This window comes from Labrus bergylta, chromosome 3 (genome assembly GCF_963930695.1).
Source record: "Labrus bergylta chromosome 3, fLabBer1.1, whole genome shotgun sequence".
In the NCBI taxonomy this organism is placed as follows: domain Eukaryota; kingdom Metazoa; phylum Chordata; class Actinopteri; order Labriformes; family Labridae; genus Labrus; species Labrus bergylta.
The window spans coordinates 27,880,058-27,905,851 of record NC_089197.1 but is presented as its reverse complement, the minus strand read 5'-3'; the positions used below and the strand labels follow the sequence as shown (position 1 = coordinate 27,905,851).

Sequence of the window (25,794 nt, the reverse complement as noted above, 5' to 3'; positions counted from 1 at the left end):
ATAAACAAACAACAACAACAAATCAACATGTAAGTTGGTGCACCATCACAACCCTAAGGTGTTACATTTTGTGAAAGGTTAGCCAGCTCAGCACTTTGTAAGTGCTGCTGCTGCTGGTGGCTGTGGGTGGCACACAAATCAGTCTGGAAAAAAGGCAATAACCGTCAGAGCCATAGGCAGGTGGGTTATTCTCTTTCTGAGCATCTCCTAATAAGCTTTGTGAGGGAGAGTCTTGCTGTGGGCAGTTTCTTTAAGGACTGTTGTCAGTCTGAAACTGTATGTTTTGGTCCAGAGTAGATCCTTGATTGCCAAGTTTGACAATTGCGACAGAGAGGCTCAGTTTTGTCCTTCCTGTCAGGTCACACTACAGACACACACACATACACAGGAACGCCAGCCCCAAACGACATGAAAAATAAAATAAAATCAGACAGTGCTTGTAGAACTGAATACTTAGTAAAGTTATGAGTTTTGATAATGATGATTTTGTTGGCATTTATCGTATCGTATCATTTCACCACATTTGATCAAATCTCTTCATCTACTCTTCTTGATGTGAGTATTATTGTTGAATATTGATTTATAGTATTTCACAGGTTTTTGTCACCTAAATTGAATCCTTTACTGACACAGTCATTAACAGCTGAGGTCATAATATCGCGCTCATGTCAAAATTCCAGACTTCCATTTGACCTTTGACCCCATAGAGCCATGGGAAGGTCATAAAGACTATGTGTTAAATTCCCTAAAGTCCAGAATAAATAAATGTTTAATGTGGTAAGAGACATTCAATCACCTTTTAATGACCCATTAGGGGAAAACTGCACCATCTGAGTTATAGATATGATGTTATGTAACTTCAGACTTTTCCTGTAAAAGGTTTATTGTATTGTTTTTTCGAGTAACATGAAAGACTTGATGACAAGATATGAAAGGTCAAAACTGTATCCCTGTCTGTCAACTTTCAATTTTAAATTAAGTGTTTTGCTTAGACTGAGAAGTATTTCTTGAGTAAGCAGATGGGTTTTCACTGTCTTGCTCGAGCGCATAACCCTTAGATTTGTTATTAGCAGCAGCTGAGCACCGCTGACCTTTGACCTGCCAGTTATGAGATGGTAAAGATGTTTCAGTGATGATACTTGCTCGAGGGCTTGTGGAGCAATAATTGTGAGGGGATGACAGTGGTCATAGAGTTATAGCAGTGTTACCATGTGTAATGTTCACATCTCAGCTTATTAGCAGCACACCAAGTCGACTTTATATGATGTGTTTTTAATAGGTTGTGTCATATTACCAGATTGTCAAGGATAAAATCTAGTACACCGCTCAAATTTTTTTTTGTATGTGAACGCAACCTCAAAGTGAAACTTCCTGAGTAGTTGCTTCAAAATGTGGCGTCCTTAATATACCTTTTAGAAATACAACCAAACATACTTATCTTCCTGCATCTTAAACCACAAACATAAAGCATGCCTATTTTAATCACAATAAGGACAATAGATCAGTATTAATGGAGTTAATGGATACTCCAAGTAGAGGATTAGTTAATGGATGGTTTCATTCAGCCTAAGAGAAGCAGAGGATGTGGTCAGACCTCACCCACTGGCTACCTAAAGGTTGAGAGCAGCAGAGTACTTTTATCCTCTACTTAGTGCCTATATAGTGACCCATAACTACTCTGTAAGGTCAGCTTATGGCTGTGCTGAAACCAGTAAGAGCAGTGCAATTCAAGACAAGAAAATACCTCAGCAACACTGCTCATACTGCCACATTGACACTCAGATGAAGGTTATGCACATTTTTTTATTTAGTTGAACAGTTTGCACAATGTTCCCCTCTCCGCATTGTCTGCTCTAAACCAACTTCTGAAAAGCCTATCCAAACTTTTGTCTGAGACTTATGATGAGACTGGGATGTTTTCCAGCCTGTTGTTATCTTGGGAGTCTAGCTCTTTATTTATTTATTTGTTCACAGTCTCCTGTTAACCAGGAGACAATGAAAGTGAAGTTGTGCCAGAATATTACTTGAGTTTCTGTTCAGGAATCTCCTGGAGTGGTCTGCAGTTGTTTTAATAAAGGTAGTGTGCAGGGTATAGTGTCGGCACCACACCACAACAAAATAAAACACAAGCAATTTGATCATTTTAAAAACAGCAGAAGGCTATATTACTGTTGGTGTGTTTTCCATATGTTCTATTGCTCAGTGCACACTACAGTGCTCTGCATGCCACTAAGCTAATTAGATATAAAGCAAGCAAATGCCAAGGGGACGAGCACTACACATCTGTCCCCTGCATGTGCCCCTTCATGTTTGTGTGTGTGTGTGAGAGAGAGAGAGTTTAAAAAGTGGAAAGAAAAACGTCATGTTTCTTTAACTAGCTTAAAGAGCAGCACACAAACATGACTCTTGATGTCATCATGCTCTTTTTCTTACACCTTGTAACACAGCGTTGCATGGATCCCAGCTGTTACATGGCCACAGAAGGAGTAAGAAGGGCATCCTAATCCATTCTGATCCCTGAAGATAACTTCAGAAGGCACTTACAGGGACACAGAAGGACCTTCCTGTGTTTGCCCTCGAGGTCTGCAGGGAAACAGAGATTCATGTGTGATATTAACCCTCAGGATATTCTGTGCGTATACTTCGGTGAAGGCATTCTGGTGTATGGGCACATGCATGTGTGCCTTTTGCACTTTCCCTTGTGAGTTTTCTTTTTTCCATTTTTGTGTTATTTTATGCTGCAGGCAGAGTGAGTGAACTATGCCTCTTCGTCCCTTAACACCCTATATGCTGTCACCACCGCTGTGCCGCTCCACTGTCACACTGGGGGTAAATAACCGTGCCCGAATTAGTCTTTTAATGGCCTTAAAATAATAGAGGCACACCATCATGAATGTTTAATACCATTTTACAGAGTCTTTGCTGACATAAGCATAATTAAGGCTTGTACACAACGAGCTGGCTCAACAAAAATGCACCTTTTCCAGCAAATTCACAAGTGTTAGTGTGGGAGAAGACTCACAGTGTAATTCTTCTTAACAGGGGCTCCTGTGCCGTACACTTAAAACTGAAGCATGGAGCACAAGATGCTACTGCAGAGTGCACTGTTCTTCATGTTCTTTCTAATTATGAGCAAAGTCATAAGGAGATAAGGAGAGTAATGTTCTCAGGAGAGTTTTACAGTGGCTCTGAAATGGAGAAAGATGAGATTCTTTTTTTCACAAGAACAATAAATGGACCCCATGTGGCTTCAGCAATAGATGTTACTCAGCAATCAATCTATACCCCAACTCGTTAAAGATACAGCAGCTTGGTCAGTGGTCCTATACTTTTAAATTTGACAATCCCAAGTACTATTGTAGCCTCAGTTTAGAATGTGAAGGGTTCTGTGGTCAAGTTAGCAACTATAACTTTGCAGTAAGACTTGACACACCAAGGAGATCGTCCACGGTTATTTCCTCTCACGCATGCGCAGAATGTACGTGGTAGTCATAGGCAATGACTCTTCTCTATAACTGTTTGTTATTGAAGTCACAACCTTTGTTGCTCCATGTTTTCTTGAGTCTTTACTCCTCCATTTGGATACATTTCTGACCCGTTGCCTTACTATATTTTTTTTTGTCTCTATACTAATAAAAGGACATCATTCATATGCACATGTTGTTTCTTCTCTTAAGAGCTCAGAGCACTTAGGGCAAATCACACTGCTGTTGTTCTTTTCCCCAAGATTGTATTGCAAATCCAATTTATCTGATTGTATACTAAGATATTAATGATACTGAAAATGTCTTGCCATTTTTGTTTCATCTCCCCTCCTCTCTTCTATGATTTGTTTTTGACGTCCAACACATAGAAAGACAGACGTAGATTCACAATTTGCTGGCTGTTTTAAAAAGATAGTTATTTTTTGTTTGCGGACTTAAAAAAAACGGGCACAGAAAATCAGCTTAAATCAATCTGTACTTCTCAACATTGCATTTTAAACACTGGCAATGTTCTCGTTATTTCCAAATGTGGGCCTTGTGCATGTTTAATGTCGTCTTTAAGGCGATGTCTATGAGCAGAATGTTGAATAATTGACGAGACGCTGAGCTGGATCAAACAGAAAGTCTGCCTCTGTTTGTGCCTCTCTGTATGCACAGCTTTTCTGTCTGTGCGTGTGGCTATGTGCAAGCTCGTGTGTGTGTGTGTGGGGGTGTGTGTGTGTGTGTGTGTGTGTGTGTGTGTGTGTCTCTGTCTGTGTGTGCTTGTTGTCGATAGCCCATAATAATGTGCTTTCAGTGTGATGTGTGTGCTTGCAGAAGAAAGAATGAAAAGGACAGAAAGAGTTGTTTTTTTCAGTAGATGATGTGGTTGCATTTTACTGCAGACTGAAATACGATTGGCTCTGTTGTCTATAAAAACAAAATTAAAGCAGTGTTGAATTTTTTGATTTTTGTATGAAGTCCATACTGGCAAAAAGTGATGTCATTTGATAATTCTGTCCACCGCTTTGGACAGTCTAACATTTCCAAACAACTAGTGGATCATTCTCTTGATCACCAGATCATGATGGGTTCTGTCTTTTGTGTTCCCGGACTTTCAGGGCTGGATGCAGAGTTTTTCTGACTGTAGTTGCACAACTGTGCAGCGAAGTATTTGTGCTTATACACACAAATAAATAGCATAAATTTACCCTTTCTAAAATGTAACTCAAAAGAGTGGCAACATTTAGATATTCTGAGCTCAATTCTTTATGGCCTTAAGAGGAGAAAGTCAGTCATAACTAACTAAATTGTGCAAGATTAAAATGCAAAGAAAGAGGCCAGCAGCCTGTTGTAACACAGCCCAAATTGTTGATTTTTCCAGAGTCCCTCCACTGAAAAGGCAAATAGCCAATCATACTTTCATTTTTCCCACCACATGCCGGTCCGATCAGATCTCAAAAGGTGGCCATGGTCATCCCTAGATCCACATTTGCTTACTTTCAGCATCCTCATCCCGATGTTGACTTGTTTCCTTGAGCAAGTCCTTTTGCTGTTATGTATCCTAAACATACATCGTAGTACCTTTGGTGATCTTCTTCCTTTTCTTTTTGTGCAATCATGAGGAAGATTTTTTTTTGTTAATTTATGCATCAAAGCCAAAGTTCTTAGCTGATTCCCCTCAGCTAAATGATGATGTATTGTACTCCAGTGTGCAGCCAAGTTTTGGTTGAACAATGGATATCACAGTTCCAATCTCTCCAGGTGAGGTCTGGTTTCAGCTACGTGCCAGGGTAACAAAACAATTAGTCATCAAAGTCCTGATATTCAGCTGAAAACAATGCAGACACAGTGGTTCAATTCCACCATTAAACACCTGAAGGTTAGCAAGATGCCTGGCAGAGAGAATCCATATGTCCAGAACTGCAGCCAGTGTTTAATCCTACTGCATTTACCCCTGATGTTTTCTGTTGGGCAGTATGAGGCAGAGATGGACTTGTTTGACACTTTTTTACACTTTCTTTACTGTGATGTATGTTTTTGAAAGTCATGACAGGGCCAGGGACATCACACGTGGTTATAGAGTGAGATTCACATTTCCACCTCTTGCTGAACAATGTGTAGTCAAATTTCATCATAGTCCAATAATATGCAGGCTCAAGTATCTTCCATAGAGATTTTAGACTAAAAAAGTACGACCCTAATTCTTCCTTGAAAGACGCATGCAGAGTTATGTTTATGATCTAAGAGCACGGCTTAATCAGCTGCTTTCAATATGTTTTGTCGTCACATTTGATATTTGTTGTTGTCTGACCGAACAATGATAAAGGTGTCTCTGATTAATAGAGCCTAGGTTTTTAGATTAACTTTTTCTGCTAAGGTGAGGATGACACATCAACTTTTTTCTAATGACAGCAACAATTTAATAAGTAACTCCATTAATATTAATAAATCAAGTTTGTGATAACATTTCATTAAGTGTTGTAAACATGATTTAATAGCCTCAATTTGACTAAAGTGTAATTTATGTAAATTCATTAAATCAAACTATAATTGCTTAACAAGCACACAGTTTTTTTAGCCTCACATTTGACTCGTTTGTGACAGAAAATTAAAGTGTGTTTGTTGCTGAAAGGCAACAAATTCTCCTTTTCACCTTGATTATAATGGTATGCATAATACTGATAAATGGGGAGAAAACATCCTTAAAATGAACAGTTTCTAATGAAGAAAGGAATGTGTTTGTGGTCCTTTTATTCAGTATGCACTTTTTTAAACTCTGACATAGAAAAAACAAAAAAAAGTGGACATTTTCAAGTTGGCAGCCTTCATGATGGTGGACTGGAACACTTAAGGAAAACCTCAGAATAAACCAATGGTTGGAACTCTAAAAAGCTGTTTTCACATATGCACTCCGGATAATATCTAGATATTTACAGGAGGACCGCTCCGGAGATTCTCCCGACCTAGTCGTTCACATATGCTCCTCACAGCGGTGGACTTTCCCTGTCAGAGGGGAGGGGGGGGGGGGGATTTCCTGAGGTAAGACGTGACGTAAATAAACAACGCGGAAGTAGCGCCCGAAGCAACAGAGTCCACTACACGACATTATAATGAGAATATTTGTCTTTATATCAATGATATGTGTAATCCAATGGAAAGACAACATCCACAAAAAAGAGGAGAACAACATACTGAAGAACAAAAAACATAATGCAGCCGTTTAATTATGTGCACGAAGATTGTAGTGGTAGCATGCAAACACTTTATGCAGTATATAAACGTCACTCGGGTCCTATTGGCTCGAATTGAAATCTCCGGAGTATATGCTGCCGCGTTTAGACATCAGCTCACTTGGATTTTCTGCGGATAAAATACTAGGGGGTCTGGTCGGAGAAACTCCGGGTAAAGTCTGTGCGAAAAATGCGTCTGTTTGCCTTCACACATAGCCTAAAGTCCCTCCGGGTAGCCACATCTCCAGAGTTTTTCAGGAGATTTCCCTATGTGTGAAAAGGGTTAAAGAAAGGAATTTATATTTTCGACAAAGAGCCTGTTTCTAGAACTCCTTCCCAACATTTACAATGAGACTGCAGGGTCCGCTACAGAAAGCCTTAGGAGCCATTCAGTATCAAAACTCTTAATGGTTTTGTAAAAGAAACTCAAAATGCATCATGATCAGCCTTGCAGAGACGCACGTATTCACCTTCTTGTTCTGTGTTGAACAGAAAATGTATCACATTAGTTTAGCATGAATACGGTGCATCAGGCTGTCACTTTCTCACTTCTTTTTTTTTCACATACATGCACCATTTCTCTTTCTTTATTATTCAGTAGATTGATAATGGATTCTGCAGCGACCTTCAGTGAATTATGGGTCTGTTCACTGTGGATAATACACTTTCTGTTCCGTGTTGTACAATAGATCCAGAGCACAGCTATCCTTACTCAATCACATCCTCTACACCGCACGCACGCACCGCAAACACGCACAGCACACCTTATTCTCCTCCATTGCACGCTCACACTCAATTGAACCTGTCATCTTCTCTTTGGTCCCCCTAATGGCCGTCTACTTCTGGAGAGCTATTAGAGAACAGGACATGTTATTGGAAATCAAAGAGGATTTGGAGTCCGGGGCGTCCTCCTGCGGGGGAAAGCACCCAGCAGAGGTCAACTTGTTACAAAAACACACTCGGTCAACCCTGACCGCTCAGATGGATTGCTTCAGAGTAAATCTCTCTTTCCATCAGTGCCACGGCTAGTTCGGCTACTTCAGACAGACATTTGAGTTATGATTGTTAAGAACTGTATGATTGGAAACATATAGCCAGTCTTTAAAAGGTACTGTAGATGCATACGACTTTAATTTCATGAAACTTATGTTTTTATTTGAATCCACCGTGCAGGATTAAGAGGCATGGAAAAAGTTTATAAAATCTCTTTTGTATAAAGTGGATAATCACTAAAAAAAAACACGTGCGGTTGATACTGAAGAAACATGTTGTAGCTGCATTGCATTCTAGGGGTTAACTTGAATTTGCTAGCAGCGTGCAAGGTTTGTAGTTCTGAGCACATTTCTGATCATCTCATTCCTCAGATAACAAGCAAACAAAGTCAGTGCAGGCCCGCTTCTTCCTGCTCGTTAGCTCATCCTGAAATTTATATTAAAGCAACAAACATCATCTTCAAGAGCAAACACGATTGGAATACCTGACTGAAATTTGACTCAGTCTTAACCTTGAAGGAACTCCTCAAACATGTGGTAATTTTGAAGCACAGGCTTGTGTTTTAGAGGGTTTGTTTTTGTTTTAGATTTAAAATAATTGAGACGAACTTGGACCTTAGAATCTTCTTAGCAAATAGAAGCAAACCTCTTGAGTGTTTTTCTATTATGATTAAGAAGCGTCTGTATCAGGCGGCTGGTCTAGCAGGATCTGATGGGATGAATTAAACCAAATTGAATCTGCCTTTTTGTTTGACAAATAAGAAAATGTGCGAGAGAGATGAAATTATTCACATTTTCTTGATCAAAGAATCTAGACTCAAAGGAGCAATATGTAACTCCGACACATAACGTTTAAAATTGGTACAGCAGTCCAAATTCAAAACATTTTAGAGAGCTGTCTCCCCACACCCTCTCCTCTCTAGAGTTGATGCGCACACAGGTTTCCATGTCGCGGACATGGTAGCTTCAGTGTTTGGCCAGCTCTGCTTTGATCTTTTTTGTGTTCAACCTCTCTCCATCTATCAAAAGCATCTCCAATATTTATCCCAGTTTCACCACATTTCTGGTCGTGGAGCTTATTAGAAAAATGCAGAGGCTTTTTAGATCGGGTACAATCACTTCTATCTGAACCAGTTTGCCTGCCGGCTTTCATCGCTGCAACACCTGTTGGTTTACCATTTGCCTGGCAAACTGAGGAGCATCAATAACGGCCATGTGGTGTTGCTGTTAGATCGCCTACCTTCTCTGGTCAAAACAAATACAGACCATTACGGACCGGAATCAAAACTTAGAAGGACATTCTGGCTGCTGCATTGTTGTCAGAGAAGCCAGCACTTCAACATTAGCATGTTTTTTTTAAATGTTTGATGATGTAGTCAGGGCATTTTATAATTTAATTCAGTAGATATCTTACATCTTGCTCCTTTGACTAGACATCAGAAAGGAGCATTTTTACAAATACAATATTATTCTAGTTTCCAGCTTCTCTCTCTAAGTGCTGTCTAGGTTTATTTAAAAAAATAATATTGAAGGATCTGTATCGAAGGTGAACTTAATAACTGACCTTGTTGAGTGAATGCGGTGAGGGACTTTCATTGTATGTTTTCTGTGTTCTTATGTTTAACTGTAAAAATTGTTTTTCAAGGCTCTAATTGAACACATACAATAAAGCAAAAGATCTCTGAGAAAAACAATTCTACAAACACGGCAAAACTGACTGGTTAAAGAAAGAAAGTTGTGTATTTTCTATAACGTAAAAGTGCAGTGAATCAATGTTATCAGTTTGTCCATCACCTTACAGATGAAATAAAATCAACTAAGAATTTTTCTTCATTTTATATAAAAAAACACAACATATAATTTATTCCTTTTTTTTCTACTAATCATTTATCATGAGAGATCAAAGGCATGTATTTGAATTAAACTACAAATCGATTCAATAACTGAAATAACAGCCTATACATATGTTTTTTTTAAAGGGGTTAAGAACAAACCAGAGCTGTGTGGTGTCTAAGCTGAAACCCCCCCGAGCGTGGATGTACATTAAAAGCTGCAGCTAACAAAAGCAGTGCAGTGCAATTGATCTAAGCTGTGTGCAAAGGCAGGACTTTGGGGAAATCAGAAGCTTCATTAAAGTTTCATATTGTATTTCTGTACACTTGCAGTTTCATCTTGTGGTTCTATTTACTTAAGGGCCCAAACAGAGTAAAGTTAGACTCACAGGGAGCTTGGATATAAAATCTGCAACAACACAACTGTCATGTGAAAAAGGCTGTAAAAGTATTGTGACTGTTTTGGCCATGGCCTCAGTAAAAGTATTTGGAAAATATACAGAAACAGCAGAAGAAACGATTTACTGATACTTGAGATGTATCCTCTTTTTTTTTTTTTTTGCTTTTATTTAGCTATTTATGCTTTCAGAATCCTCTTTGCTGTATCTGTAGATGTGAGGACCTCCGAGTCCGAGTCCGTTTGCTGATGTGTGACATTCTCTAGAATCTACTTGTCTGTCTCTGCTTCTCTCTGTGTCAACCTGTCACTTTCCACTTACTCCACATTCAGCACATCCACAGTGTCACGAACCAGACAGAATGACAGCAGATAGACCATCTCACTCACTCTCTGGCACACACACTAACTGCAGCAGCATTTGTCAGCTCGGACTCACCCTGTGCTACAAATGATCTGTGAAAATTAAATAGAAAGTCTGCCAGTCTGGACAAATACACACTGACTGCAAACACACAGATATGCAGGCCCATGTTCACTAATGGAAGACGACAAAGGTGCTTGCTCTTTTGCCAGCTCTCTTTCACACACACATTCTCACGAGGCAGGACCAGGGGGCTGATATCTTTGATAGCTGTCCGGGGTTTGATGGCCTGTTTACTGGCAGAGGCTTTTAGAGGGACTGCTGGTACGTCACTGTCCGCTTCCCTGCTGGGCCTTTTGTCACAATCTGCGGGTTGTCGTTTTTATAAATGAGGGTGTGTGCGGGGGAGATGAAAGGAATGGAACAGGTGAGCACTTCACAGAGAGCAGAGCTATATCACCGAGAAACTCTCAAATAACGGAAGACTTCAGTGCATTACAGTAAGCAGCTTAGCCGGGGCCACACAGAGCATATGTGGCTCAACACAACAGCTGTACATGGGTATTATTCTTTTCTTTAACATTATAAAAGAGCAAGAAAAGAGGGCTAGATAAGCACAGTAATATGTTCATTTGGAATAACATCTCAAATACAAATCGATGAATGAATTATACATTGAAAATCCACTGTGGGCAACAACCACTTATTTATCAAACATACACTTGAGCTAAATAAAAGTGCTCCTCTTTTAGAGGATTTTTAGAGCAATTACATAAGAAGTCATATCAAGGTCTGATCTGTTTTAGCCCAAATATTCATTATGTATGTCTCTGTTTTTTTGCACTGGTTTTGCTCTAGGCAAAAAAAAAAATGTAGTCTTTATTTTCTTTTTGTAGAACTAAAGTGAATATGATTTGACTGAATGGTGTCGTCATAAGTGTTTGCATTATATTTTCAATGTCATACTCGTTCTGACTCACCCTTCTCTCCCCCGACATCAGGTGAAGTTCCTTCACACTGAACCTACCTTCAAAGCATGCAAGATAGCTCTTCTCATCCTATGAATTTGTAAATGTTTTCACGATCCTGTGACTCCTCTTTCAAAGAAAGCTGCAATCACATGCAATGCTAGGTCTCTCTTTTTTTTTTACCACTTTTTCTCAGAGGCACAAAACTCACCTGAACGACTTTAAGTTTTCTCTTTGTGTGTATTTGTCCAGTCTTTTCTCAGAGCTCTTACCTTTGAGCCACAGAAGTGGTGCGATGCTATGCTAATGGCTTATATTTAGGTCCAGATGTGAGTGTGTGTGCATACATGTGGCTGTTTGTGTGACAGCTGCTGCCATTAAATATAATGTAAAAAAAAGGTTCATTTAAAGATGAAATAAGAAAATGGGAATACCTCCCTCTGTCCTCTCCTAAATAGGCCTTTTCCTATTTTTCTGTACCTTGTTGAAGGACAGGAAAAGAGAACATAAAAGAGAAGGTGAGAGGAGAAAAGATAAATGGAAAGGCAGGGAAAGGGTGAAAAGGCTACCCTGGTGTTGGCAGAAATTGTTTCCATGACGTTTGAAGTCTGCAACAGTCCAATTAGGCAGCAAAGAATCAGGATTACACACACTCACTTTACACTCTGCCCTGTGAGAAATAGAGGCGAGGAGTGAGGAGGAGAGGACATAGAGAGAAAGGGTGAAGAGGAGTGAAAGTGGCAGTGAGTTTAGGAGAGATGGCAGAAACCAGGGGAGAGCATCCTCCACGCTAGTGACAGCCACTGAAATCCTATCCACAGGAGGAAACAGGAGATGACACTCCCATGAAGGAAATGTGCAGCGAAACGAGGCAAAAGAGATCAAATATGACAGGAAAATGTTTAAATCTAGTGTGTGAGACAGTCACTGCGAGATAAGGAGATCAGATTGTTTGGATGTTTTGTGCTTGTCCGAAGCTGGAATCAATAGGAAACTGTTTGGATGGTTTTGGTCAGTGTGGGTGGGCATTTCAGCCAACAAACTGCACTTGTTTGCCCTTGTTTACAGTTGTGTCCCAGTTACCAAAACCCAAAGCTGCCACACATAATCTGGCCAATTTTGAGCACAGAGAAGGCAACAACATCATTCCAACAGAAGCTTATTTTAACTCAACATACACTCCGAAGTATTCTGGCTTTTTGAATATTTTTGTTGTCTTGCTGTTGTATTTCTGTGTTTTTTTCCTTAATCAAAAGATAAATTTTCACTCATTGTACGCTGAAAATTCACAAGTAAGGTTATAACACCTAACACGAGCAGGTTATGACTGTACATAGCGAGGGCAATGACTAATTTCCCTTAAACAGTCAAAAAACTCAAGCGCAACCACACTCAATAGTGGACAGCCATCTTCCCCAACTTGCTGAACCATGTACCATGTAGTTTGTAACATTGCATTTCAGTATTTAGTGCAATGATGCCTTAATGAACAAACTGCTAGTGTGTAATAAGTAGTGGTCTCCCACTGCAGCGTCATGCTTAGATTTTTTGTTTGTTTGTTTTGCAGACCTTGACACACCAGTTCTGACGGTGCACCAGACCATCAGCGACGTGCGGGGCAGCTACTACCAGGAGAAGACGGTTTTCCTGCGCTGCACTGTCAACTCCAACCCTCCTGCACGCTTCATCTGGAAACGTGGGAGCATGCTCATCGAACAGAGCAAGGACAACGGAGTGGACATCTACGAGCCGCTTTACACTCAGGTAAACAGGAGCACATTCACAGAGCAGACACTCTGCCAGATGTGGGGTCATCACGAGTCGCTTTCTGCTCTCAAATACCCCAGAAAATCCTGCCTCCTGAATGATATCGTTCCTCACTTGATGTTGCACCCGATTCTCTTGAGTAAGAAGTGTCTGCCATATTACATCTGATCATAGTTTTTCTGGTATTTCAGTCTGAAATGTGGTGTGTACATGAACACTTTTAAAGCACTATGGCTGTGACAACAACAGACTGGATTGACTGTGCACAAACTCCTCGCCCAAACAGCATTAGTCCACTAGCTTTAACCTTAACACAACGAGGCAGGTCTGTCATGCTGTGAGTGTCTCCACATGCAGAAGCCTTGTGCGTGGGGCCCTCCTGAGAGTGACACTATGTGTTTTGAAGAATTTGGACTGTCATGTCACTTCTTGTAAGCTTTTTACAAAACAGAGCACGGGCAAGAGTGTAAGGAATGCATTAAACATCGCAGTGTTTATGCAGCAACTAGCATGTTTCGGATAATTTGGGAGAAATCAAGCGTCATTTGCAGGGCCAAGGACCTTTGATTTCTTCAATATGTTGTGAGGTTACAGGTACAATAATTCACCAGTGTGAACACACAAAGAAAAAACATTTAAAAAATCCCAAGCTGCCTCTCTCTCCCAGGTCTACAAGCTACAGTATGTCGGTATGTTTGAGTGAAAACACAGCCACCCCATGGAGCTTGCATGACCTTAATTAGCATGAAAACTGCAGATGATAAAAACATTTAAAGCCTTTTCAGATGTAGTTCCCGGTAAATACTTCGAACATTAATGGAGATTTATCCATGTTGGCTCTCATAGGTTTCACCAGAAAAGTTATCCAGCGCTGAGTAAGCCATGATTGGGGTGAAATTAGTGGGGTCATTCCATTATGATAATGCATGTTATGTCCAATTTAGAATATCAATGTTTACATATATATATATATATATTGAAAAAAAAGTATTTTTTTTATCCATAAATCTTCATTTGAATGCACCAGTCCTTTAAAAACAGCTATAGGTCTTTCATGATAGCTCTCTTATATATGAAGTCAAACTTCAACCTCATTTCATGCAGAAACATAAGTAGGTTGGACATTTTCCAAGCACTTTTTGTAATGATGTCCACTTCCAGTTAAATCCACAGACTTATGTGAATCATTTTTTGTTACATAATGAGATAAAATACAAGATTGGGGCCTTTCTCTACACTAAGCTGACATAATGTCTTCTTTTTGTAACTGTTCTGTCATCTCGGCCAACAGAAACACAGTCAGACCAGCTGTCGGTTAAAAAAAGAAAACAGCCAGTCAGTCAGTCAGTTACTTGATCACTCGGACAGAAGTAGCCAATCATTCAACTGAATGAAAAAATAAACTCCCCACAAGCCCGATCATCTAGTCTGGTTCTGCAACTGTTGCATTAACGAAACTGATCCATTTTTCTCCGCTTATCAAAGCGTCAGTCAGCTTCAGAGTGGGGCCCCTCGAGTTCAATTAGCCGGCCTGCAGAGCTCTTCCCGGGGTTAGCCCCTCACCTCCCGTAGAAGACAGTTACACAGAATCAGACACGAAATCACCAGTGGAGTTGAAAGAGATGTGACAGAAAGAGAGAGAGAGAGAGAGAGAGAGAGAGAGAGAGAGAGAGAGAGAGAGAGCGAGAGAGCGAGAGAGAGATTGTTTGTGAGACAGCGAGAGAAAGCTAGAAGTGAGTAACATTGTTTTATGAATATCCAGGGAGGAGATGGATGGATTTGGTTCTGGTCGTTGCACTGACTATCAGATGTGTGTCATTTCTGTAATGGTCTCATGTGAAAAGCATTTCCAATTCCTCATATGTATTGCTCTATATGTAGATTTGAGACGCTTCAGTTGATAATCAGGGCATGTCAGACATACAGACAGTGTAGTGCATGTGTCAGCTGTGTGTGTGTGTGTGTGTGTGTGTGTGTGTGTGTGTGTGTGTGTGTGTGTGTGTGTGTGTGTGTGTGTGTGTGTGTGTGTGTGTGTATGTGTGTGTGTTCATCATAGTGTGTCTTTGACCCTGTTTATCACACTGCGGCTCATTAAAAATTAAAGTGGACTTTTATGCGAGATTACAACCCAGTTTAGAAAAGACAACAACAAAAAGCTCTAAACTCTCTCACTGATGTAATGTCACATGTTATGTAATATGAATGTGAGAGGTTAGATCTATTTTGAGATTCCATTCCATGTGTAAGTGTGTCTTATATTAAAGATTATGGGGGTCAAACGTTACTGTAACAAATATTTTAAGCATGGTGTTATGTTGTGTGTGTTTTGATCTGTCTAGGGTGAGACCAAGGTGCTGAAGCTGAAAAATCTCAGACCCAAGGACTTTGCTGATTACACATGCCAGGTGTCAGTCCGCAATGTGTGTAACATCGAGGACAAGTCGGTCACCTTCAGGCTCACAAATGCAACAAGTAAGTTTTAAAAAAAACAAGACTGCAACTCTTAAATAAGTATCAAATAATTGTGTCTTCACTGACACGGACATTGTACCCTCCTTCTCTAAATGTCTTTTGCACACTTCCATCTTTATTTGTTGTTGATGTTTGATTCTCATACATTTGTTTTCTGCAGGCTGTCCTTCTCTGTTTCTCATTCTTTAAATACCTTCCATCTTAAATTAGGCATTTTCTTACCGTCCTCTAAATTTCTCACTTCCCTTCTAACTCTTCCTTTACTTTCCCTTCATGGACTTCTAAATGGTCCTTTTATTTTCTTCTTTTCTTCTCTATTTCTGTCTCTCTTTCTCTCTCCGAGCCTCCCCGTGTGCTTTATTGTCTATCTGTCTTGTTTTTCTGTAGCTGAGAGCTCACATCAGAGCCGTCAGCTGTAATTCAGTTGTCACACTCCCTGTTATCTCCAATTCTCTCCACACCCCTCTGTCCATCCCATCGCCCTACAACTCTCTTACTCTTAAGTCATTGTTGCCGTTGACAACCTTGTCAGGTTTGTTATGGTCAGAGTGATACACCACAAGCGTATTTTTTCTATTATTTTCTCTTTTCTCATTCTCTCTGTGTCATTCTCTATATGTCAAACGGCCGAGTTAAGACCTTCACTGTGTTTTAAATTAACCAGTTATCATTTATGTTTGATTCATTTAGAACATTCTTGATGTCTAATGTAATGAAACAAAGCTCGCTGTTAGTAAGAGGACTAAATTTGATTCCTTCAACCACTACAGCAATAGTCGTTTTATTTCTAAATGTCATTACAGGTAAGCTCAATGTGCTTTACATTGAGGTTACAAACATAAGAATTCAAGAATTAAAGAGCCTTCCTGAGAGATTTCATGGTTTCTGTCTTTCCCACAATGTGAAGGCCCGGATAGCTGTGCACTGAAAAAAAAAACAAGTGTAACAAGTTGATGGCTTTGAGTTAAATGAATTGCCTTTTGGCGAAAACAAATCTTCTTTATATCTTCACACAAGTAAAATATGAAAGATTAACATTCCCCTCAAACTCTGATTTTGACATTTTGGGGAAATAAATTAATGCTCGCCCACAGTTAGATGAGAAGAAAGATAATCTCATAGCTCCAAGTTAAATATAAAAACCAAATCTAGCTGTGTATTAGCAGCTTTAGCTGGACGTTCTGATCACACTCCAGCTTCCAGCATCTCTCAAGCTCAGCAAGCTTACAGTCACTCCTCCTGCGGCCAAGATATAGCCCCACATACAACCCTGGTGACTGCTTCATATTTAGACATGAGGGTTTTAATGACCTTTTCAATAAGTTCAAAGTGAGTAGGCACAGCTACTAAAATGTAAAACTTCTCCTTATGCGTCATTTTAATTGCATTAATTTCTCCTTATTACATCTCAGTCATACAGTAAAGAGATGCCACACACAATTTATTCTGGCTATGTCTTTCAGTCTGGAAACACTTTTTACTTTGGCTTTTTATTTACAGACTTTGAACTAAAGGAGAGGTTACGAATGTAGCAATAAGGCGTCTCTCAGATAAGAGACACCGTTTCCTGGAGTCTTTTTAAGTGAGCTGAAGGTGGGAAAAGATAAAATAAAAATCTCAAAGAAAAAACTGTGATAAATTTAAGAGAGCAAACTGACTTTGGCATCTCTTTGAAAGACCTAGTGCCAGCAAAGAGTGGAAGCAGACAGAAACAGAGGGAGGATGAAAAGAAAGACGAAGCATGAGTCAGGCAGAAAGTAAGAGATGGACACAGCTTGCTGAAATGTTCTGATAAAGCAGATAGACGCTCATAAACCACCTCAGGTAAAGGTGTTGTAGCTCACACGTGATATAAATCTCAACACTTATAACCAGTATGTTTGGCTTCTTGTCTGTTTGATCAACTGAACAATTAGCTTTCGTCATATTTTTCAAGTTTTGTCCAAAATATAGATTTTTAAAGACAGACGATTAGATCTTAATGCTTCAGCTCTATGTGGCAGGTGTTCTTCACTCTCTCTCTCACTATGGATGGAATCTATTGTATCCCCCCCATGTTTAGTCAATACACACACACACACAGCATCAGACACACACACAATGATAACAATAAGTGTCTGCCTTGTGCTGCTGGCACACACACTCAGAGACTTGCCAAAACAGCCAATCTCTCTGGACCAAGCATCCTCACAGGATGGCAGAAAACACACAAACATTATGCTAAAATAACTTTGAGGTTCCATGCATCCCAACCGTTTTCTAGACGCTTATGCAAGATAGTGATGGCATGTAACGAATGGTATCAACAGATGCTCCAACCGTCTCTTCTCTGAGCTCCATTTCGAGTATGTGAGCTCCTTACCCTCAGGCTGAGTCTGACCCATCATGCAGGCAAAACTCATTTTTGTATCCACAATCTCATTCCCTCAGCCATTACCAAAGCTTGTGACCACATTTAAAGGTGGAAATGTAGATCCAGTGGTAATCATGAGGCTCAAGATACCACACCAGTTGATCTTATGCTTCATTTAATAATTTTCACTATATGTTTGCAAAGCTATCGCTAACTAGTGCATTTAATGTAGCTACAGTCTAGAAGCATGTTTTATCTAATTAAAATGACTTTCGTGAGATGCTACATCTGTAAAAGCTCAAAAAGGCTTATTAAGAAAATACTTCACAAGGTTACATTCAATGTTAGCTAGTTAAGCAATTTATTTTAAATGTTGGTAAAACATTCAGACTAAATGTAAAGACATAAAAGTGAGAGTGGAGTTAAAGGAACAGGATCTGGATTTGATCAATATCAAGTACAAACATAAGACGTGATCTCTGAGAATTGCATCTCCTGTCTCAGATCTCCAAAATAAAAAGGTGAGAGTGACAGGTGAAGAAACACCCCGAGACAGATAATAAATTAGAGAAGAGATTGGGAACACAGACACTGGAGCAAAATGAGAGGGAGGAAAAAGAAAGATGGACACTGAGATAGAAAGATTGTAAGAGAGGAACACACTGAGAGCTTCTGCTTTGTTTTTTATCCTCTGTAATATTTATCTAATGAGCGTATTTTGTAATTCCCCCGTTGAGCTCCCTTTTGTCCTTGTGCCGTCAGTCATGGCTTGGATTAGATTCATCCAACTAGGTCATCTCTGATTCACCACGCTGGCAAAAGGAGATTGATTGATTCGTATATATCATAATCCAAACCTGGGATTTGAGTACAGTGCTACTGCCCTCCAGTAACTGCTGACAGCGGCCAAATCCTCTTCCCCTGTCTCTGGTGAAAAGAACACAGGAGTAATGCCCCGGAGCTTGTCATGTTATTTAAAGTGAGGGGGAATACGGCACAGGGGTTTAGGGGGGAATGCAACGATGCTTGGACCTGCGGAGAGATGAAACAACACATTGATTACTTTAGATTAACTTCCACTGGCTTGATTTAATGGAAATGTGCATTAAAAAATAAGGGTTAAAACCAACATGTTAGTCATCTGTCCCCTCTTTCCCCAATCGTAGCTGCTTTTACTCATAATTAAAATAGTCAATTATTAATTAAATGTGAGTTTATTTGAACTTGTACAGAGAGCTAAATTATTTACCCGCTCAACATTGATTATGAATCGTCTGCTCTTGCAGAGGATTATGTATCATTTAAAAAAATCATAAAACAGCAAAGTGTCCTGACAATAATGATCTATTTATTGTTCCCAGTGGAGGAGTGAAGTGAATAAGAACTGCTCCACATAAAAAGGGAAAACTAAAAAAGTCAAAAGTATCTTTTTTATAGCCATAACATGGAAAATACTTCAGGTAAAAATCAGGTAAAGAATTTGATCAAATAAATATCCGACACTTTTAAAAGTTGTTTGAAAATATCTTCACTATGGACCTCTTTAAAGTACTTTTTATTCTGAATATTTTTCTTCTACTGTTCTGTGTCAACATAAATAGAAATGTCTGACCTAATAGCTAAACTTTCTTACTTGATGGCAGCAGACAAACTGAGAAAAAGGAAACAGACCCATATACAATGTTTTAAAGCTGCTGACAAGCTTTGAGTATACTGAGTCAGCCAGTAAATTTAGATGAGCTGTGGGTTGATTTAGTCTTGTATTGATTACTGTAACGCTTTCTTTTATACACCTTCACGGTAATATGACAGTTTATTTGTTATATATATATATGATGGGATCAATAGACGGCAAATCTTTTAGTGTATAAATTCCCACATCAAAAATAGGGGATCAATGGGCAATTTGCAATAACCGTCAGTACTGTAAACCCTCTGTGGGACTTTGTATGGCGTCAGTGCAGTCAGGTTTATATAAGGCTGTAATCCCTGTCTGAGACATGTGGTCATGTGGAGGAGAGAGAATCACAGAAAAAGATACAAAAAAATTAAAGGAGACAAGAACAAATCCCATCATTTAAAATCATCTTTATTTTAAGCTGTTGTTATTTCATCCTTTAAAGTACTTACTGTTTATATTTACTTTGATTGCTTCCTTAGCCAGCAGGTCATTTTGGTCTGGATTGTATTGATGTAAGGCTAACAGGAAGTATTACACTTAAACCTTTCAGACATTTCTCCAGCAGCCTCAAATCAAGTCCAATCATAATATCAGGGGAGAGACAAGCTGTGGAGCGACACCACTGGCAAGAATTAATTTCCCACTTTGATGATTTTTTTTTGTGAAGAGACTGGAGGAGGCTTTAAGGATCGTATAATTTCCCTTCTGTGCCCTCTGAGTTTGACCTGTCCTGTTTTTAATCATGTCGCTAAAATTACAAGAAAGAGGCGGCCTTTTTCAACAGTTCTCACACAGAATGTTACACACATTTATACCCATGTGCTGCACTGTACACACACCAGATAACAAAAATGGTTTTGAATTAATTTATTCATATAGTATTTATATTTCTCTGTACCTGAACATGCAAATCCAAGGCTGTTTTGAATTTTCTTCCTTCCCGCTGGGTTGTATATTTTTGAAATCTAGAACCACAAATATAGACACAAAGGCATCCATCCAATTAACATTAACTATGGATGGACACACACTTGTGGTGATAGTTTATTTATGAGTATACAAGTAAAAATACATCCCTGCTAGAAATGGTTGTTATTACATCTGTGTGTGCTTTCAACTTGTTCAAATAATGAATTAATTGTATTCAACTTCTCAAACTCTTTGTAAAAGTTTTGTGTTAGTGAACATGTACTAAACAAATAGAACACATGGTTTATGTAGCGGCTATGTGGCTCAGGTGGTAGAGACAGAAGGTTAGGGTATTCGGGGTTCGATCCCCAGCTCCTGTAGCAACATGTCCCATGTTTCCTTGGGAGAGCCAATTAATCCCAGGTTACTCCTTCTGCTTCGTCAGCAGAGTATGAATGTGTATGAAGGGTATTAGTTACTTCTGATGGTCACTTTACTCAGCAGCCTCTGCCATCAGTGTGTGAATGGGTAGGTGTGATCTGCTGTGTAAAAGCACTTTGAGTAGTCAGAAGACAAGAAAATGGCTATACAAACTCAAATCTATTTACCATCTACCAAGGTTAAGAATCATAGCACAGTGCATTTAAAATACTTCCTCTACTCAGCATTATTCAGGGTTTTATCTGTGCTTAGAAAGGTAATAACCACGATTCTTCAGTTTCCAGAAACACCTACCTCTCTAACCCTCCTTTTTTCACCAACTAAGCAAAGTTGTTTTGGCTGCTAGCTGGCCCCCTATCTGCTACAGTAACTGTATGTTAGACTGACGTAAAGGTAATAGCCAGTGTTCCTGCATACAAAACATCTGCCGGGCTCCCGTCAGCTCACTCCTCTATCTAAACCTTTAAGCCTTTTTTTCCAGCCGATTTCCCCCCAATAACCCTCTGTCTTTACCTCATAGATGGATTAGTCCCTACAAATCTGAAACAGGTCAGACAGCATGCAAGGTGGTACGGGACGGAGAGAAAGTGATGGAGAGGATGCAGAGAACAAAAAATGTGAAGAGCGCAAAGAATGAGAACCAAGTGTAGAGAAAGAGAAGTGGGAAGGTAAAAAAAAAGCACAGATATTGAAGATACAGAGGTGACAAACTGACAGAGAGGAAAGAGGAAAAAAGGGAGTGGAGAGTGCAGGCGTGGAAGAGGGTGCATTTGTTACCTGGTTGTAAACCGCTGTGCTGCACATAAATCCCATTACTTTGGGAAGAGCGCTGGCTGATCCCACCGTTACCGTCACCCACGCATCCCCAGGAAATTGAAGCTATAATTCTCAAATCCTCAGTTCCTCCCTCCCTTTGGCTTCACACATAGTTCTTGTTCTTATTTTTTCTTCCCCTTCCCAGACTATCTCTCCACTGTACTTTCGGCCTTTTCTGATCTTGGGATTGGATGTGGAATTTGGTCTTTTTTTTTTTAATATTTAAGTTGCTCGCCTTAATCTAATTCAGAGTCTTCAAATAACTGAAAGGGTTGAGCGTGTTTTGAATTCATGTTAACAGAAGTTAACTCAGAGAAAAAACATATTTTATTTAAGACCTTTTAATGCAAGTTTAGTCAATTATGGAAACATACAGTATGGGACTTTAGTCAAAATTCATGTTTGCCCTGATGCTTTAATGTGTAATAGCTGTGTTTATAAAGAAAGATTTGAATCTCGGATCACTTTTCATGGAGGCTCATACTCAGAGCGCTCTACAGGCCCAAAGGGATTTACTTCCCCAGCATAATGATTTGATACAATGGAAGTGGACAGTGCTATTTATGCACTGATTGCAGTTGTTACACCAGTGAAATTTCTTGTCAGCTTGAGAGTCATCACCAGTGAGGTTATCTAAAGAGATATCCCATTAGTTTGTGTTTTTGCATGCACATTTTTGTCACCTATTTAAGAAATCACATGCCTGTGTGCGTGTGTGCACAGCATCGTGCACGGTCTTGTAATAGTAGAAACATGCATCTGTAAACCAGTTTGTCCAGCCTCTGTGCACCTCTTTCATTACGGCGATTGCAATCTGTTAAAAAAGAGATTAGATGAGAGGATATACTGCATAAAGTCTATTAGAGGAATGAATTGCTTCCTGCACTCGGGGGGTCGGTCTCTCACTGAGGATTAACTCTCTCAGGTCGATAAAAAGCCTGGATTCTCCTCCTCCTTGTCCTCCAGAGCACATGCAAAGGGCCTGCTCTGGAGGATGCTGCTCAAATACGAACAGTCCAAACCTTAAAAAATGCATCCCCAGAATGTTCAACATAGCAAATCCTTTTATGGAAGACAATAACATTACACACATCCTCCTCCTTAAAAATTCCCATTTTCTGAATGATATAACAGGATTACCGTAATATTTTAATAATGTGAGGTTTACTCATCACAAATGCTTCCCCATGCTCTGGACTGTCATCGATCCAATCCTGCGTGTTGATTGGTTCGTAGCTTAATGTCTTTCTCTGGAGACCTTTTTAGCAGAAATGCCTTAATTCATAATGAACCATCAACTTAATGGCTTGATTGAAAAGACATTGTTATTATAATTGTACATACTTAACATGCACTGTGTTCATTAAGAATCCTTCAATACTTACCTTTTACACATTTTAATTCCCATTCACTTATTAACCAGTCACTTATTATATAGTTCATTGTAATACAGTTAAATGAAAATCATCCTTAGATTAATGCTCCACAAATATCACATTGATTCACATTAACAAATTGTCATTAATTTAAACTGGTGTATGAGACGTTTACAGGTAAATCAATGTTTGTTACAATAAAGCCATCATCCTCTTTATGTACAGATATCTGCGTATACAAAATCTGTAGGCAGAGGTGAAGATTAAAGGTGTCCGAAGGGTCCTGGTTTCCATGGAGTATGGTCCAATCCCTTTCAGCTGGCTTTCACAGTTTGTTCAGAGTAAAAGAGGGGTAACACATCAGTCACAATGCTATTATACTGAAACCTTTGTGATGAGGATTTACCTTTGAGTTAATCTTTATAAACAGACATCTGCTCTATGTGCAGATAATACTTCTGTTTAATATGTCGAACATGCATTGTAGTTTTTGAGTGAATTGTAAACAATGACAAGCACACAGAAAAAGACATCTTGGTCTTGATGTCTTTTATTACTTATCTGAGTAAGCATCCACTATGCTGATATTGAGCTGTGTGTCTGGAAAAAGAAAGCAAGCTAGGAGTTTTGGCTGCTAAAAGGAGTTAACTTTAGAATAAGCACTACGTTTTGATGTAAAGAGCTGTAAATGATTATTTGATCCTTAAGTATGTCCCTGCAATGTGTTCTAAAAAATAATATGAAGACAAAAGTGAAAAAGATACTGAGAATAAAAAGTACTAAAACGTGCAAACTCATCAGTTCTTCAGATGAAGCTTGGGGGTTATTAAACTTTAATGTGGTTGCTGGATTGTAGACAGAGATGGAAGAAGAAGTGTGTTTTGACCATCTCACACTTGTTTTTGTTTTTTTTCTTGTTTATTTTTTAATTCAAAATTGAGAGGCCAGACAGAAAACATTTCTGAAAATATGATTTCATCATGTTGCTGCAGACTCACCTGTTTCTCATGAGGTCAGGTTTGTTTTTGTTTTTTTTAACATCTAAACCTCTCAGAGAAAGTAAGCGTCTTTCATCTTTCATCCTCCATTGAATTGGAATAAATTATTACTGAAAAATAATCCATGAGTGTATGTGTGTCTTTCTAGGTTGTGTCAGATTAGATATTTTCCAAACGAGGAGCATACAGTATTAAGCATATCAAAAGGAGCAGATATAGTGAATACATTTGAACTGTGCCACAAGATCAGTTACAAACTTTTACCTTTTAAAACAACTCTGAAATTTATGAGTGATAATTGCAAACATTACAGTAATCACCTGCTGGGTAATAAAGAATAGGAGCTTAAATCAAAGACGCAAGTTGATCAGGCACATTTACAGAAAACAGAAAATTGTGTTTGTTATAACAAATAGTTTAAAAAAAGAAATGTAAACAAACAGCTACATACATTTACTCCTGACAGGCCAATTCAAATAAGCAGTGAAGCAGGGGAAGTGAAACTTCACTGCTTTACCCAGGGTGTTTTTACTGTAGAGAAGGGACAGGGAGAAATAACTTTATTATACTTCACTAAAAAAATAAAAAAAAGAAGTCTGTAGCCACCTGAGGGATTTGAACAGGCGACGTTGGGGTCACAAGCTCATTTCTGTCATTGTTACCTCCCTGTCACCCCATTTATTCCCTAAGCGAGTTGTGCAAAAACCTCTTACAAGTTGCAGATAGGATTGCAAGGAGGAGGAGGATCATTTCAATTGTTTTAAAAACTTTCAATGTGGTATACTAAATGTATAATGTCAAACTTGAAAGTAGATCACAAGAGTCCCATTTTTAACATTTTATCAACAAGAATCAAAAATGCCACTGCTAGAAGTTGTACTTTGGAGTTGTGTTGAAACAGACAATTACAAAACGTTGACTGTGAAAGCCCTGCAATTTATTGTAACACATAAGGCCTCCTCCAATAACTCTTAAACCAGCGAGCAGATTATATATCAGAGGCTTACATTTGGTGTCATCTAACAGACATGATGCATGACTATAAAGTCTCCAACAAAAATATCCTGTTTTTTTCATTTCCGGCAAACACAGAGTAACAGTTTACCACTTGTGGGTGTCACAGTTCTGACCTCCTTATAAATAGAAGTCCACAGTGTTTCCTTCCTCTGCTACTGTAATGTCAGCTCGGTTTAAATTTTCACCAACAGTTGGACCGAGCTGCACAAAAGTAATGGTTATTCTGACTGTACTCTACTGTGTAGTGTCTGTACCTCATCCTCTCACTGCTCTTCAGTTTTTTTGTTCTTATTCTGAAACAGCTGGGGTCCAATTGATCTCTCTATGACAACAGGTTTTTTTTCCCCTCTGTGGTTGTATAGTGGGTCACCCTGTTCTTCTCCTGTGAGGTCGTCAGTGGCCATTGGACACAGTGTGAGAGCAGGGGAACAGAGACATGAAAAGCCTTTGGTCTACTGTTTAATGTGTACTGAGAACAGGTCATTGGAACTAAATCACATGAATGCACGATGAATCACAAGCACAAACATGCAAGTACACTATAAGGGCGGAAAAAAGCACATTATTCCACTTATCCCCTCTGACATATTTGGTTGACCCTTCTGCTAAGGTGGGTGATGAGATGATTGTTTGGGCTAACTACAGTGAGGTGTGGTCATCCTCCAGAGTCAGCTTTGACTCCTTCCCTTGGAATATCAATAAGCTGTTATGAGC

The 25,794-nt window shown here is 39.2% G+C and overlaps 1 protein-coding gene across 3 annotated transcripts in view; it reads left to right on the top strand.

The window, feature by feature from the left end:
- The window catches only part of LOC109996603 (MAM domain-containing glycosylphosphatidylinositol anchor protein 1), a 175,243-nt gene that overhangs the window by 96,573 nt on the left and 52,876 nt on the right, over positions 1-25,794 (top strand). For all 3 annotated transcript variants that reach the window (XM_065953088.1, XM_065953086.1, XM_020651018.2), the window contains exons 5-6: positions 12,818-13,014; positions 15,357-15,489. In XM_065953088.1, the coding sequence (XP_065809160.1) occupies positions 12,818-13,014; positions 15,357-15,489 (330 nt within the window). The remainder of the gene's footprint in view (positions 1-12,817; positions 13,015-15,356; positions 15,490-25,794) is intronic.